Source organism: Lathamus discolor, chromosome 1, assembly GCF_037157495.1.
Source record: "Lathamus discolor isolate bLatDis1 chromosome 1, bLatDis1.hap1, whole genome shotgun sequence".
NCBI classification, from domain to species: Eukaryota; Metazoa; Chordata; class Aves; order Psittaciformes; family Psittacidae; genus Lathamus; species Lathamus discolor.
The window spans coordinates 34275504-34293439 of NC_088884.1; the positions used below are offsets into that span (position 1 = coordinate 34275504).

General features: G+C 37.7%; 1 protein-coding gene across 1 annotated transcript in view; it reads right to left on the minus strand.

Annotated features, from left to right (window-relative positions):
* Positions 1-614: 614 nt before the first annotated feature.
* Positions 615-17936, minus strand: part of SEMA3E (semaphorin 3E) — a 140526-nt gene continuing 123204 nt past the window's right edge. Inside the window, exons 12-17 of the mRNA XM_065665025.1 lie at positions 16932-17023; positions 15758-15799; positions 12465-12631; positions 7079-7146; positions 4975-5114; positions 615-3816 (exon numbers count right to left, since the gene is read on the minus strand). Coding sequence (XP_065521097.1) covers positions 3364-3816; positions 4975-5114; positions 7079-7146; positions 12465-12631; positions 15758-15799; positions 16932-17023 — 962 coding nt within the window. The 3' untranslated portion in view covers positions 615-3363. The remainder of the gene's footprint in view (positions 3817-4974; positions 5115-7078; positions 7147-12464; positions 12632-15757; positions 15800-16931; positions 17024-17936) is intronic.

Here is a 17936-nt window from a genome sequence, read left to right on the forward strand (position 1 = left end):
AGATATGTTTCATGCTACAGAAAAATTGTGTGGATCGTAAAAACCTATTTTGAGATAGACAAGCCAGGAATTTCATAGCAGTCTAACACTCTCCTGTCTTCATGTCCCAGCAGAATCTGAGAACACAGTCAATTGTACAAGGTGACAGTAATCTCATTGACAAGAGCAGGAACAAAACAGTGTTAGTCCAAGTAATCTGGCTTGTACCTTGGCAGGAAGCAGGGCAGAGTTCAAAGCTTTATCCAAATTGTTGTTTCTCAGTGAACTTCCATTAGTTAGAATCTTCTTGGTTTAAGTGATCATGTTCCATTATCAAAATACACTCATGCAGCAGATGATGCTCTAATCAATGGCTTTTCCAAATCTACCTGACATTAACAGACTAAATATACTGATTACCCTGTGCCAGTTTCCCACTTGGCAGCCATATACTAATATCTCTCTGTCCTGATCTGAGATCTCTGCTCATAAAATGTGTGGTGAAGGGCATCTGTAAATAACAATGTGTGAATAGTGATCTGCATATAATTAATAATGGTGAAGATAAATTACGAGAAATAATACAGATTGTTTCAGTCAAATGCAGTTCTTAATTATATTTATAATTTGACCATTTCATGCACATACAAAATACATCAAACTCATAATGAAAAGAAGCAGACAATGCCCCCCAAATATACATAGAAGCATTTTAAATATCATTGTGTACAAGCACATTTGTGCATATCCTTCCAAAACACATTGTCACTCTTTCTCTTCTTCCGCAGATGTCATAGCACTCTTAGAACTGGCATAGCACTCTTTGAAGAAGACCTTGTAGTTCTGAATTCTCACAGGCATTGCAACCAATGAAAGTACCAAGGTGTGAGCTAGAAATTTAAATTTTAAAAGGTAAATAAAAATTTAATGCAGTTCTCCACATGTAACCACTAAAGGGATGGGGAGCTAAAAATACACACTCATAATAAATCAGGAATCCTGATTTGCATATCACATGATTTCCACCTGAAATGTCAGAGACCGAGACACAAAGTTATATTTATCCCACCATGCTGAGATGCTGTTATTCCTTTCTAATGGTCCATGAATGGTACTTCTGGCACTAGATATGAGCAAATGAATCAGAAAAAGTAAAATATGACTCCCATTATTGTTGAAAAGAAGTGGACTCCATAGTTATAAGAAAACGGTTTTCAGTGGTGTTTGAGAATTTTACACCAAGGATTGTATAAAGGATTAAGCACAAACCAGGGATGCTTGTTCTGTGTATGTTCTTTGCCACAGCCTTCAGTGCCAGTACTTTCAATATAAGTGTAAACAGAGAACCCCAGCAGCTAGGTTCCATTAAACTGTTATGGAAAAGTGAATTTATCCTCTCCTGTATCAGATCAAAGTCAGCAACTGTGTGAATTTGTGCAAGGCTGTGCAGAGTGTCTGGTCCCATCTCTCAGACAGGTATTCTAGCTAAAAGAAGTTCAAACCTTCCGATGCATTGATTTCCTTAACACAACTGGCTGATGGAAAGAGTTATCTGCCATTATCCTGACATAAGATGAAACCCAGTTTTCCTCAATACTCAGGGTGCTGACAGTGCCCATGGGCTCCTTTCAAACACTCTGTCCCCATAGGAGCACAACAAAGCTTGCCAGTCCTGCCAACGACTTTGAGCTTCTCTCATACACAGCCTGTTCGGAAAACACTAGGTTAGCAGTGATTGCTGTATTTGTTAACACAACAAACCTAGCAAATCTCTGTTATCCAGGCTGTTAATTCTCACTATGTCTAAATTCCGTTTCCTGATTAGAAGCTGAAGCTAAGCATCAGCCTTTTTGTGGCTAGTGAATCTCTTGTATGTTTTCCTGGTTACATCAATATCTGTATCAGTTTGGCTATTTCCCCTACTAGCATCATGTTTGCATTTGAGGAGTTAATTTATTTGTGACTCTTTTGTGTCTATAACTTCCTTATCTTTTTTTTTTTTTTAAATTCAATATAAAAAAAGTCCAATTCACATTGGAGTATCAGATTTCTCAAGTAGTGAAATGCTGAGTTTTTCTTGGGTTTTTTTTAATTATTGTTTGTGTTGTTTTGGGTTTTTTTTTTTTTGTTTTTTCATTTTCTGCATCTGTTTTCTTGTGCTTAAATAAAGGTATTTTTTCTTGGTTTTTTTTCCTTTTTTTTTTTTTTTTTAAGTAAGTCTTGAAAGCTCTAGACTGTGACAGCTCTTTGATCTCCTCTCCTGGTATCACTCACAAGAGCAGCAAAGCAGCCCTTTGACCAGAGATGACATATCAGGAAAAGATTTACCTCCAGCAGACCCTGAAACTATAGAAACACAGCTGCATAACACTGTTCTTTTATTTTAACCTACATCCCAACTTTTTATGAGTTTTTTATCCCAAAAGCATGTTAACAACCCAAAGCGTTACTTAAAATGCTGTTTCTCCAGTATGAATTACTTCCTAAAATGCCTTCTAAATCTTTGGATTTAGCACATGGAGACCGTAGGTGTGAGCTGCAAATAAACCTTCTGTGGGTATGGGTTATACTTCTCCAGATGACAATATCGGATTTTGCTTTGTTTTGCCACAAGAGGGCACTCCCTTAATTCGTGCCAGTACTAAGGCAACGTCCATTACTAGAGACAAAATAAGACTCTTTTCCTAAAACATTATTCCAGCTTTCTATATAGATAAATCGAAGAATTTAATTCTGTTTGTGTTCTCAGCATGCATTTGACTTACATTAAGTTACTAGGAAATATTATTTAGCTGTGAGAGCACCTTGCGCTTCATAAATGGCTGCCAAGACAAAAAATGTTGGGAAGTAAGATTTCCCTTCATTATCTTTAGAAATAGCAGTGCACTGTATTAACACAACTAATTGCTCTCAGTGGTAAACTCAGACAGGTCACAATCAAAACAAAAGATCTGAAGACATGCCACTTTCAGAAGCATGAGAAATTTGTGAAACAAAGAAAACATATGTGTTATTGTTTTTCATCCATTTGTGAATGCTTAGATGTTTGATTTTGTTAAATATGCCATCATGTGCAACAATATACAGCGCAAGCATGGGCCACACAGGAAACTGATTCAAGCACTCAAAGTCTGAAGATTGTCACATCCTCCCTAATGCAAAACTCTGATTGCATTGACCTACTTAAAATCAGATAGTTAAGAAGATTTCATTTAAAATGCTTCTAAACTGTCATCATGAGTGTACAGTATAACTTACCATAACATTTTTAAGTCCCAATATTTTATATATATAAGCCTGTGTCATTTACCAAAACCAAGACTGATTTCTCCCTCTTAAGTCCAAATAAAATTTCACCCATAAAGAGTGGATGGATTTTGTCCATCAAGAGTCAGCTATGTTCCTGGGCAACCGGTAATGCTCTGGCCTGATCCTTGCCTTCTTCTCTTGAGGGTTAGCGTATTTCCACTTGGATGGAGACATTTTCAGCTTTTTTCTCTTCTTATCTGTACACCACACTTTTTCACAGTATTCTTCCACCCTCTGGAAGTTGCTGTAACCTATTAGTTGAAGAAATTCCTTGTACCATGGTTTTGATGCTTGAGGTATACTGCTCTGCATTGGGCATGGCATTTTGTGAGGTATCTCCTCCTCATAGTCTTTATTGAACATTTCATCTACCCGTTCTTCCTCAACTACTTCCAGGGTGATTTTCCTGACAGTGTGAACAATGCTATGTTCCACTGTCTGACAAAAATAGGTCCCTGCATCCAGTCTGTGCAGCTTCAGGAATAAGAGGCCAAGATCCATTTTGATTATTCTATCATCTGTCTTCACCTGAAAAGCAAATGGTGCAGTTGTAGAGCACAGGCCTTTACTATTACATTAAATTACTTCTGAACTGTACTTTCATGAACATAATACTTGAGAAACAGATTAGAGATCCAGGATCCTCTAATTCATAGTTTTTAAGTAACAAAAATATTTACTAGAAAAAATATGAGATTGAGCCATGAAGGGAAAGCGGTCGAGAAAAGCTGGCAAGCATGGAAGAACAGATAGTTAAGCAGATAATTCCCTGTTTTCCCAGCATGGGGCAGTCACTTGTGTCTTAATCACAGAGGAAAATAAGGTTGAAACGTGCAAATAAACTAGTGGATAGAAAACAAATGAGCATTTGCCAGCTGACCTGCAATACCTTCTCTGTCAATTCTCTTATACATTGACAAAGTTTTTTGAGGTGACATTCACAGGTATTTGTATTATCTAACTGCAGTACCATTGTAATCATAAAGCCTCAGTTCTGAGTTTGTTGTTTGAGTTCCCCCCACAGCTCCTACATTGACTATATCCCAGGTAGATCTCGTTATTATAAATGTCCACATTCTCTATCAGATGAGTCCAACTTGAGAGATCTTCATATGTCTATGGCTAAGCTGGGGTCTCACGTTTGCAGTGGAGCCCAGCTGCTAGGCAGTAAGTCAACCGTCTTTATCGTTTGGTAGTCTGAGGCTTTTCTTCCTACATCCTTCCACGTACTGGGTGGGGATAGAGACATTGATGTGTATCAGAGAGGAATAAATATAGTAACACTTATGAACCACTTTCATAGTAAGAAAATATATGTAAAAGAGGCAGCGAATCCACCAACACCCATTTTCAGAAGATTCTGTAATATAGCAGATGAGGTGGCAAGGATGAATAGCTTTAAGATAGACTAACATTGGGAGCGACGTACACATTTCACCTCTGCAACAGCATATTAAGAGAAGCGGTGGATTCTCTTTTGTTTTGAGATCTTAACTCAAGTTTCACTACATTTCTAACATCTGCATTCAAGATGTTGAATGCAAATACCAGATGAAATTCTCAGGTCTCTTAATTCAGGAGAGCAGATGAACATAATGATTTCCCCTGACACCCATGTGTCAGTGAGGTTGTAATATTCCTCACAGCGGGCTTTTACTTAAACGTTTAGTCTATAAGAATATTTACCTCTTCCTTTTTAGTATCATGTGCTCGCTGGACAAACCAGATTACTTTTGCTTGTAAGGTCCGTGGGGTACACTCCAGAAGGGTGCTGTTGTACTCTATTCCATAAATAAGTCGCTCCTCAGTCTTCTCAAGGACTTCACCTGGAAGAGAATAAATGTTTTAAAACCATGTGCTACTGCTAATATTTGTTACATTTGATATTCAGGGTATATTTACTTTTAAGAGTGAAGTTTAATTCAGATCCAGATAGTGACTGAAAAGCAGTGTCTGGTGAAGATCTCACCTGCTAAGTGAATTTCCCCGTCATCTCAGACTCTTACAGGATCTGGTCATAAAGTAAATGGATGGAATTATGCTGTGACTCAGCTAAAATTATACACAGAGAAACAGATTTCAGCCTTTCACATTGCTAATTGCTTATGCCTGGTTTTTATGAATAGTTCATCTATTTCATTGTCACTCAGTGAAACAGGCAGATTCAATACACGCTTAAATATAAACATAGAATCACAGAATGGTTTGGGTCGGAAAGGACCTGAAGATCATCCAGTTCCAACCCCCTGCCATGGGCAGGGACACCTCACAGTAAACCATGTCACCCAAGGCTCTGTCCAACCTGGCCTTGAACCCTTGAACACTGTCATGGATGGAGCGTTTACCACTTCTTTGGGCAATCTGTGCCAGGGCCTCACCACCCTCACAGTAAAAAGAACTTCTTCCTTATATCTGACCTGAACTTTCCCTGTTTAGATTTAAATCCATCGTCCCTTGTCCTATTGTTACAGCCCCTGATGAAAAGTCCCTCTCTGTCATCTTTGTAGGCCCCCTTCAGATACTGGAAGCTGCTATGAGGTCCCCACGCAGCCTACTCTTCTCCAGGCTGAACAGTCCCAACTTTCTCAGCCTGTCTTCATATGGGAGGTGCTCCAGTCCCCTGATCATCCTCGTGGCCGCCTCTGGACTTGCTCCAATAGCTCCATGTCCTTCTCATGTTGAGGACACCAGATGAAAATGAGAGCACATAGACTTTTGCAGAATGAAATTCTTAACACCTGGAAATACCCTAACCAATATTATAAATATATATGTTAAATACATGTAAAGTTTTGGCCCAAGGGTGCCAATAAGAACAAGGTGAATGAAGTTAATTAAAACTCAATTCTGCTTTTGCATCCAACAAAACATCTAGAGGAAGATAAGCTAGATGTTATACTGGAGGAGTCCAGTTGCCTTAATGAAAACTTCTTAGTCCATAGCAGTGAGAAATGTTCTTGAGATGAATCAGTTTTGCACCCTAAAATTACAGGGTTTGTTATCATTGTGATTTTTCAGTTGTATTCCGAACTTAGGTTATAATTACTATTTCATATTAGAATACACTTTTCCAATATCTACTGTATTCTGCATTATGGACTTCAATGAATCTTTCTCTGGTAAAATATCTATGTACTATTTAATATATTAAAATATCTATCTAAAAGAATCTTTTCTATTTGATTTTTATTTTCTTCTACAAATATATAGGCTGTTATCCAGCAAAAGACTGTGGAAGTCCAGACAACTGTTTTTTGTCTGTTTTACCATATTCAGTATGGATGTTTGAAATCATCCCTTTTTGAGGTTTGGAAAGCAAACAGCATTAGACACAGTACTCAATCTTTTTTTAGGACAAATCTTGATGATGATCATAAACACACATCTGTGTTCTGACATGTCATTGCCCATGTCTGCTTCAATTCTGGTTGAGTGTCCTGGCAGTATTTCATATTCATTTCAGGATACAGGCCTGTTGTTTCTTATCCCTGGACAATCTTTCCACTAGCATTTCTGTTGGAAGCCCTTGAGGTGCATTAGCCACATCCCTAGTCTGAATGAAAAATCTGCAGAGCTACATGAACTCTGTGGGATCCACCTAACCTGCCATCAAAACAAAGTCATGCTTAGACCTGGACAACATGGGCTCCCATGACTCTTGTAAATTATTACAGGAATATGCCAGTAAAAGAACTTGGGTGACATCATGGCCTGGCTCATATTCTTGGCAAAGCCTGTGCTCTCTGCTCCAGGCATTTGCTAGTAATTTGTAAATGTGTGAGTAGATTACCAATGAACTGCTGGCCAAAACACTGCTGCGCTGCATTTCCGTGTCGAACATCTTGTCTGCGGAAACGTCTGGAGGGGAAAAGATGGAAGTGTTTGAGATAACACGTTTAGCTTACAAATTGTTTGGTTTATGTTAAAGTGGCATTCATTAAAAACATAAAGAGCTAAATCTTGGTTCCTAAAACTTTAGGATTGTTTAGAGAAGTAAACATTTATCCAACAGTATTTTCTCTCTATTCAAGCTATTGGGAATCACATGTCTGAGTAAAAGAAACACACTCGTCTGGGGAAGACGCAGAACTATGTGTCCAGTTTATACATTACTAACTACACTAATGTTATAACTACTAACCAAGACCTTCTGAACCAGCTGGGCAATATTCAATGCTAGGAAGGGTCAAAGGGACCTTTAGCCTTTATTTGGGTTCTCTCTTTCTGGAAGCCAAGGAAATGTTCTTTCGTTTATTTTCGAACAGTTTGCCATGTATGTGAATGGTAGTTCTTTTATCCTTTGCTGTCATGTTATTTTTTTCACTTGGGAATCTCAAATAGCAGAGCAAGTACCTTATTACATCTATGTAGCAGACAGTTGTTAAGCTTATTTTTCTCGACAGGGAAACAGACATATTCATGACTTGCCCATTCTTAGAAAGTGAGCAAGTGGCGGAACTGTGGTAAGAACCTGGGAGCCCTGACTGTGACCTGGAAATAATGCGATTGGTTTTTGAGAGAAAAACTGTTGTGAGTTCTGGGCTTTGAGTTTTTTATATGCATTTGCAGAAAAATAATGAAAAACATAACTGTACAATGCATTCCCAGAAGAACTGTGATTTTACATAGCAAATTTTTCCTCTGAGTATCCTGATAAATAAAATTAAGATTGTTTACTAGGGAAACAAAAGAGCCTATTGGAATGTTATATCTTGCCATATTTCCAACAACCTGAAATTTAGTTGTGCTAAGGGTACCTTTCCTATATTTGCATAATTTTACACGGTATTACCAATGCCATACATAACAGATTAACAGAAATATACAAGGCAGCAAATTTTAGACAGCAAGTATGTGTAGAGTATAAATCATATATGATAGAAAAAAGCAAAACCAGGAATTTTTGTTATTCTTTGCATTTAATACTTAATAATGCTTAAATAATGTTATGTGAACACAAAAGACAGAATTTTTATTTGGCACAAACTGAATTTACTGAAACTATGTGGATTTACACTTAAGGATCTTGCTGATGGATATTACTCTTCATATTTCTAAACTTTCAGTAAACAGGAGTTATTTCGTGAATTCTGTCACTCATATAAACTTCTGATCCGGAGGTGCTGGTGGACCAAGAGGACATCTTTAACCCTTACTGATATTCAAAGCAAAACCAATGTTTTGTCATTGTTGTTTCAAGGGAATCTGCAAATTCAGTAAGGACTGTGTTAGGCATTTTCAGCAAAAGTGCTAAAAATGCATGCATATTATTAAACAAAACCTGAGATTCTGAGATAGCAACAGAGCTTTAACATGCCCTTGGAGTTCTCACTGTAATGTATGCATCACAGTGCTTACTACAGCCGTGCTTACTGATAACTCTGCAAAGTGTCAGTGCTGAATAATTTTGCCACCAGCTTTGTATATCTGTGTATACAGATTATTCTGAAGAGACATTTTCTTGCGCAAATATACAAAAATACTACAGACATTAGACTTTGAAAAATCCACAAGAAAACTTTGTTTCTGTCAGGCCTAACAGCCCTACCTAGCAGGAACAGGACAGTTAGTAGGCATGTATTATTTACTTTTAAGTCCTGGAGATCATTGTAGAGCTAAAGAAATCCTCATCCTGTAAAACAGGATAAATCTCCATTTGTCAGAACTAGTCTGGAAAAATAAATGTTTGCTTGGTGGAGTTTTACTATTGTGTGCGTGAAGACTGGGGAAGATAACATTTACCAGTGCTTTCACCTGCTACTTTTTTAAAAAGAAGGAAAAAATGGGCAGAGGTGCTTAAAGAGAGGGGTATGTTGGGAGATAAACATATTTCAGAAATGCTGACATAAGCCTGGTATTTGGTACTCTTTTTCTTAGTAAGCATTTAATTCAGAATTCCATGAATAATAGAGTATAAGACGGTTTCTGACATGAAGTACCACAAGGAAAAAATTTAGTGACTAGCAAACGTACTGAATATGTGGAAGCGTCTTTTGCAATCTATAACTACATTAATTAACTTTCAGTCTGTAACTGCTTTCAGGAACTTGGTAAAAATGATCTGCAAGAAAGAAATACAGTGGACATCATCATCACCATTATCTCCATGTGTCTTTATTATTTCCCAGGGATAGATGAGGCGAAGTCAAAAAGTTTCAGGGAGAAAAGACATCACTGTGGTTTGGATAAATAAACTGGTAGACTCAGTCAAGGTTTGCTGGACCAAATGTTATAATAAAAAGACATTTGGCATAGCACCTGCACCTAGCTGCAAAGTGCAAGAGCATGTTTCTGTGCTTACTGGTGGAATGAATGGTAGATAAAGAGACCAGAGAGGGAGAGGAAGCAGGAGGGTGACTGTCAGCTTCCTAAAATTAGCTAAAGAATCACAGATTACCAGAAGACCTACCCAAACTGAAAGACATTTTAAAATCACTAAAGCTCTTTTTCAGCCTGAATGGTGAGCTGGCACAGCAAAGAATCTTACTTGCAGAATTTAGTGCTTGTTTAGGTAAAAATTGAACCTGCTTATGCCAGATTGCAGAGGTAACAGTGGACTAAAACATTCCCTGAAGTCCTGGACCTCTACTTTCTGAAGCAGTCATGGAATTTGGATGCAATATAATTTCCTTCTGGCTTCTTAAGTATTTGCAGTATGCAGGAGCCATGCACCTGTAGATACCATGACATTGTACGATATTGTACCACCATCACCAAAATACAGGATTTTGGGTTCAGTTTTTATTTGTCCTTAATTAAATCCTCTATCTGATTAACTGTCCAGGCTATGCATTTAAAAGGAATTATAATATAGACTTTCACAGCTTAACAAGTTGGTACCAGCTGTCAGGCAGAGTTTTTCTGTATTTATGCTGCAGTTATCTCTCCATCCTGTTCCTTGGGGCCTTAGTTTACAGTTTTCCTGTTTTTCTATTCTCTAAACACTTGTCATGCCTTGGAGGCATTAGGATCTAAAGCAGATAACATTTGAATCAAAGTGGGAAGGACACATTGTACATTTGTTTCAACTCTTCACCAGAAGGAATAGAATTTTTTAAAAAGAGAGCTCTTAGAGGTGCTCTTGCTAAACTAGCAGGGCTCTTCTTACAAGTCAAAGGCCCACCTAAATATGCACTCTATGAAGGACACATTTGAACAGATAGAGGGGGTATTAAAACCAGCTCAAGTGTGCTGTAATGTAAAGCACAGCTCTGTGAGTCCCAATGAAGGTGGGAGGGCTGCCAGGAACAGGGGAAGCAAAGTGCTCTCCAATGCCTTTTGTACTCACATTACTCGTACAGCTTGGGCAGAAATATGAAGCCCAGAGACAAGGCCAAATTAAGATATGTACACTCTAGGATGTGGCATTAATGGCGGCTGGAGCAAAAGGCAGCCATGGCAAGGTTATCACTTGTTCAGGGTCACCTGGCATCAGAAAACTTCACGTTGTCTAGTGAGAACTTCTTTTTCAGCAGTGCTGTCCACTTGGTGTGCAATGGGAGGCAACTTAAAACAGCTTCCATACACATGGCCTGAGTAGTTCTCCCTGTCTCTCAATGTACCACACAGTTATTGTAAGTTTGTAAGTTTAAAATGCTCTGATCCTCAGTTATGAGACAAAGTGAACAAAGCAAAGGCCATCCATCCCTCTGGCTGTTCCTCAAACTCTTATATGTAAAACAAGTTTTGCAGACATCAGTATCATTCAGCTGAGTGCAAATCCTTCTTCACTGATGCAGTGATTATCTTAAGAGAATGAGGGTGATAACAGCTGTGTTTTCTTCTTTTAGAGACTGACCTGCTGAATGCTGGGGAGGTAAGGGATAGGAAAATGCCTGGGGTGCTGCCCATATCGCTCAACCCTGGATAAATTCGTGTGTCAGGGGACTTAGAGGCTACTACTCTGGAAATTGTCCTAGGCGAGAAATATGTTAAAAATGTACAACAGAGTTCAGGACTGACTGAGTTTCTCTTATCTTTTCTTAGACAATAAGTAGCCTGCAGAACAAGGTAAATGCTGATATAGCATCCTAGCAGGCTGCTGGGAAATATTTTAACCCCCTCCCTTCCCCAAACATCTTATACATCGTTGGATGAGAAACCCATATGCTTTATAATTAACGATAATTCAATTTCTACTTATATGGTAGGAAATAAATTTCCCTGGCCTGCTACACAGCTGCTCATCTGTCTTAATTTGGGGTCTTATTATTTTAGCCAGACTCTTCTCACATTGAGGATACAACCAGAGTTCACTTCCTCCCTTAGGTCTGCTTGCAAAGGGCATGAGAATACTGTGCAATCATGCTTGTAAAAGTGCTGTAGGCTTCCAACTTGGTTTACCTTATGCCTTAGTGCAATATGTCTGAGAAATTCTTAATTATGATGAGTCATTGGCTGTATTACTAATTTTTACTTTTTAATGTGCCTTAACCAAAATGTCGTGTTACCCAATGTAACATGACTGTGCTCATTGTCTTTTAGAGAAATCCACAGAAATGTCTGTTGTGCCTGGCTAGAGTCAGCAGTGCGTTGTTTTAGTGCATCCAGGTTCATGGAAAGATAAGGTGTGCACAAGGACAAGAAGCCCCAGTTTCAGGACTTTTTACTTGGACTTGTTGAACTTCATGAGGTTTGCACAGGCTTTATAAGTTCACTGGAGAAAGCTTAAGTCTAAACTTTAGCAGATACTCTGGCTTCATTTTGGTTGTGAAGGTATTTGGCTATTAGCACAGATTCTTCTTTGCTTTCTTTTGGAAATGCTGTTATGTATGTTGTTGCAGTGTGATATATTTTCTTTATAATACTACCAAACTATGTCTCTGATGTTGTAAAGCATCTTTCTTTTTCACACCAAGATATATAGAAGGAAATAGAGGTTTGTTTAAAGCCTACTGCAAATAATTAGTATGTGACTTTGCTTCATTCATAGAAGTATTTCTGGTACTGCAGTTTATGCCATCTTATTACTTTCTCTCCTTTGCAATCCCGAAAGGTTGTGCTAATAAATTAGCAGCTTGCATATCCTCTCATTGCTCAGTTTTTGGTTTTGGGTTGTTTTTTTTTTTTTTTTTTGGGGGGGGGGGGGGGGAATACCAAGTACTTTGTGTTGCAGTAGGAACACTTTATGAAGGTATTTTGTAACAAAGGATATAATGGAATGCAGCAGTACTCACCTCTTTGCCTGCATTCCTGTGGGATAGTATCGGGAGCAGGAGATCCCATCCCAGGCACAATACGGGTCTCGAGCGAGGCAGCAGTCAGCACAGGCAGTGCCGTACATGTTACACTGGTGGAACTTAACTTGTGCTATGGCAGACTCAGATCCAACATAGAGCTGTTGCTGGAAAAAACACATCACATACAATTAAATTCCTAGAATTTCCACTGAAACTCCTGTTACCAATGCAGTTATTTAAGAAACGTTAGCTTTATCATTGCTTGCCAGCTGTGTATCCAGCCTGTGCCCGGAGGGAGGCAGAGTTACTCTGTGGGAAAATATCTGATTACAGATTAAACTCTCCTGCATGAGGACAGAGGAACAGAAGGAAGATAAAATGAACAAGTTTATTTTGGCATTTCCTCACTTCTGAAGTTTCAGATTTTGAGTTTGAATAAGCAGGATTTTAAGTTTATTTTTCTTCCTTGGGATTTTTTCCAATGCTTCCCTTTTTACACTTCTCTGTCACCTATCATATCTGCAGAAAACACCTGACATGAAAGACTTTAAACAAAGAAATTCAAATTTGCAAGAACTATAAGCAACCCGAATCTTAATATGGGAATCATCAGTAAGTTTAGTTCCTGATCTAGCTACTTACAGTATGATCACATATACACTTAAGCAGTTGTGCCGTATGATTTGTATAATCCCTCAGTGCACACGAGATAGATGATTGGAGGTTTTGTTGTTGTTGCTTGTTTGTTTGTTTATTTTTTCCTGGTGCTGTGCAGTCTTTCTTTACAAATTAGCCAGTCATAATCTACTTATTTAGTATTTATTTGCAGAGTTTGGGGTTTCTTTGCAGCATTAGTGCTAAGGCTGTTTGAATCTCCTGAGTTCACATAAATGTCCTTTTCAAATCAAATGAAAGATGATCAATCTAATTCTTAAGATGCTGGCATAATAAATTCAGAAAAGAAAAGCTTGAATTTACAAGGATTTGAGAAAAAAATCCTGTTACTGGTGAATGTAAATAGTCTGAATACAGAATATGCAGTGTGCACTGCTATAGGAACTGCTTCTGCACAGCTCACTTTCATGGTTTTACCAGTCAGGGAAAAGATTCCTAATGAACACTTAAACTGTGCTTACCCTAATGGCTAAAATTTGTCCATAATTCCACTCTTAGACCAAGCTTTCAAAATCTGATATTTTGAAATAGTTTAAAGCTGGAAAATACTGGCAGCTCATTTAGTCTGATTTACCTATCACAAAACAAGAAATTTAATCCAGATAGTCCAATCTTGCTCCCTAATTACACCTCCTATATCTTTTTAGATCACAGAAATTTAACTTTCAGAAATGTCAGGGGAAGAGCCTGGAAGAGACTGGTAATAGCAATGCTTGAAGACTTTTTGAGCTGAGATAAACCAGATTATAGTGGCAGGAACTCAGTCTGCCAGCAGGAATGAAAAAGAAACCTAGGATCCTTGTTTGCCGGGAATTCTTTCTTGTCTGTAAAGGCTGCAGTGTGATTGTTCCAGAAGCCATGAACAAAACTTTCAATTAGACATATGAGATGGGATTTTTCTCTTTCATCTTTTAGCAGGGGTGAAGACTACCCTAAGTCTTGGTCCATCAGAGGAGGGCAAGAAGCATTCTATATCTAGCCGACTGAACATCAAAGAAGAACATTCCTTCCCAGCCACTGCAGATAACTAGCTCAGCCCTGAAACATGATGTTTTATTGTACCACTGACTTAGTGAAGGCTGGTTAGTGTTATAAGGATATTGCAACAAAGCTAGCAAGCAGCTCTCCACAGGCTCACTAAGTCCAAGTTCAAAAGATATCAGCCAAAATGCTCAAGCTACATAACGTTTTCCACATAAACTCAACTCTTATGCTTCTGATCATTACTTAGTTGCCAACCCTGTCCGTAACACGCATTCCAACATTTAATTGTCCTCAGTATCAGAAAACTATTTTATTTCAAGATTGTTTACCTACATACAACAAGCTGAATTTGATTATTTAATCTCATATTTCTCTGCTATCAGTGTTCAAGTATCTTTATACACTTACACTAGGAAGTCACTTTGTTTGGTAAAGTTTTATGTTTGAGTATTCTGTTCTCTCTAGTCTTCTCATTGATATCTTGAAAAAGTTAAGCTACTTTTACTTTTCACAAGTAGGTTTATTCTCCAACCATTGGATTGCTCTGGTGGCTTTTTTACAGCTCTCTTCAGATCTTCCAGACACTTGAATTAGAAAAGTTAGCAGCTGTCTCGGGAGCAGGATCTACTGGCAAAAGACTACTTTCTTTTTTATACAGCAACACCCCTTTACACTTCCAACACAAACCCTTTTAGCATGACATTTCACTGGTAGCTATAGGTAATGCAAATATCTGCAATGACACTGAAGTTTTCCTCTAAATAATCATTTAGGTGCAATTTTAGACAATCTAGTCTCCAAAGCTGCTTTCACGGTCAATGGGAAAAAAATAGATTGATCCAGGAAATAATTCAGAACATTTACATCTAAGATCCTCCCCTGAGTCACCATCAAAGAGGAGTTTGTCTTTCTGCATTACCTACAGAAACAATGCAAGTTGATAGACACCAATACTAAAATGATCTTTTGGGGCACACTCACACCTCCTATTAATGCAATTTTCATTCTTTGTTACTTGTGTTTCACTATGTTTATATTCACCTATGTTGCACCAGATGTCTAAGATCTATTAAGATCTTATGTTTATAATGGCTTCATCCTGAGATGATATGATAATATTGTACAGATGAGAATCTACATACAAGAGTAATAAAGTGAGTGTTTATATGAGCAGAAACTAGCAGAAAACCAAAAGGGAGTCAAATCCAAAAGCCCTGCCTTTCATGGGCAGCTGAGTATGTGGGAGAGCCAGCAAGGCTCTTTTTGCACCGATATTCTTGTGGGGTTGAAGTCTGTCTGCATTTATCAGCAAGGAAGTTTTCTGTGAGCTGTCATACCCACCAAGCTAGTCCCTACTGTGATTAATATGCCAGTAACTCCTGAAACAGGCTGGTTTTAACTTGCTTTGATAAGCATGATCATGCGAACTAAGGGGACTTAACAGTAGAGTTGAAAAATATAAATGATTCATAAAAGGACAGACACTATAACTATCACTTTATGTTACAAAAGGATTACATGTACCAGAAAAGATCTCATAATAGATGATGCACAACTGTCTATCTATACAGTTTATAGCTTATTTACATTTGAGTCACAATCTTCACATTTTAAACTTGTCAAATACTTACCCTTTTTGAAGAAATTTCCATAGAAATAATAGGAACTGGCACCTAGAAAATAGGAAATATTCCTTGCTCAGAAAAAAATAGTAGCTTTTTTCTATGACAAGAAAGTAGGTAAATTAGTAGTAGTGTTTACTTATTATATCAGCTTTGCTAGGTACTTTGCTTCTCTTTAAGTTCTGATGCTACAGAAAGAGGAAATCGTGACTGCATTGCTTTAAAAGAGCTTATTTAAAGACAACCAGCCAACACTTAATTCAGGATTACTGGAGCCACAGGAGCACTACAATTTTGCTGTCAAACATGGTATTAGTTCTTGCCACCACTGAATCTCTTTTGTCCTACTTGAAAGTGATAAGTGGAGTGTCTTTATAAGAAAACATTCATTGAAGATAAGATAAAAATAACAGGAATTCCTTCTTTTAGCATTGTCCTGTCTGCTCATACTTCCTGGAGCAATGGCAAAACATAGCCCCTAATAGGTCTATTGAAAACCAGCTCTATCAAGAGGGGCAATTTCTGTGATTTTTAATCCAGGCAAGAAGTTATGGATTACACTGCCTAAATACAGGTGCCAGATTTGAATATCTAAGTTTGGATATTAGTCTCCTACTTTACCTGTGTGGCTAATGTGGCGGGATGTAAATACTTTCTAAGAGGATTTCATTATATTAGCTTTGCCATGTTTAATACTGAACTTTATGTATGGAGTATTCTTAAACAGAACAGAGTTTCGCCTCACTAGATCTCAGGTTTGCCCACTGTAAAGACAGATTAACTGATTCACACTTTCTGAGGATTAGGCTTTTTTTTTTTTTTTTATCTGGACTTCATTTTAAGCTTTCAAGATTGTAGTAGGCACATTTTTGTACATGTAGTACACATTCTGTACTTATTTAAATACTTACTTGGATATGAGATAAAACTGAATTAAATGCATCAAGTTTCTGATTAAAAATTGCAATATGCAATATGCATGTATTGAAACTACTTGGGCTGTAACTCCACTTCAGAAAAACTTCAGTTGAAAACAGAGATTTCTGTCATAAAATAACTGGACCATTAGAAATTTTCCTGCACACAACTATTATATATTTCGCTATCTTCAGATTTTTTTAGACGCTTATTTCTGCAGAAAATTCATTACTTGTATATATGATTCATATACAGCACATTTCACCTTGAATACTTGCAGCTCTTCAAGAATCACTTCTTCCATTGATTCCGTCTCTTGATTATAAATTGTAATAACTTTCAGCACAATTCCATTATCTGAGAATGGGTAAAAAAAAAAAAAAAAAAGAAAAACAAAGCAAAACAAAACTAAAGCTTATAATTGGTCAAAACATTTATATGGTTTCAAATACACTAAAAGACTTTTTCAAATTGATAATGGATATAAATTTACAAATATGTGCCAGTAGTTGAATCTTGTGGTTAGTGATGAGGATTCTTACTCTTAGAAAATAGACACATAGGACAATTTGTCCCTGGCAAATACAGGTCAACTGAGATATCGCTGAGCTATATAATTAAGTCAGGTGTATTTTTCAAGCTATGGGTCATAACTCCTTGGTGAGCTGCAAAAAAGGGTGACCATATTTCAAGAAGAGAAATGAGAGTAGGCAGGAGAATCACAGAATCACAGAATCCCAAGGGTTGGAAGGGACCTAAAAAGATCATCTAGTCCAACCCCCCTGCAAGAGCAGGGAGCTGAGATAATCAAGGCCAGGGAGTGTAAAGTATCTTTAACAGTATCAGAGTGTTTACACTAGTTAGGAAACTACTAACTATCCTTAATAGTTAGTATTTAGCAGCAGCTCCATTGCTCCAAGCAGGAGTATAAAAACCTTCAGGGGCTAGTTGTCCCCAGTTCTTCTCCTCCTCTTGGGAAACTGAGCTGCTGTTGAGCTGAAGGTGTTTGTTAATCAAAGGAAGATGAACCAAAAAACCTGCACATTCAAAAAATTCTAAGGCATATTGGAATTTAGATTTATCTGCTTTTCTGTCACTACAATTCTTGCAGGAAATTAAAACACACAAATAGCATCTGGTCTTCTACCACTTCAGCTTTTTCTTGCTATTACTAAAATAGTCTTGCTTTCATTAATTTGAAAATCTGTCATCAACAATGGCAAATATCACTTCCTTTCTTCTGTTGCTTTCAGTCACCTTTGATTTACAG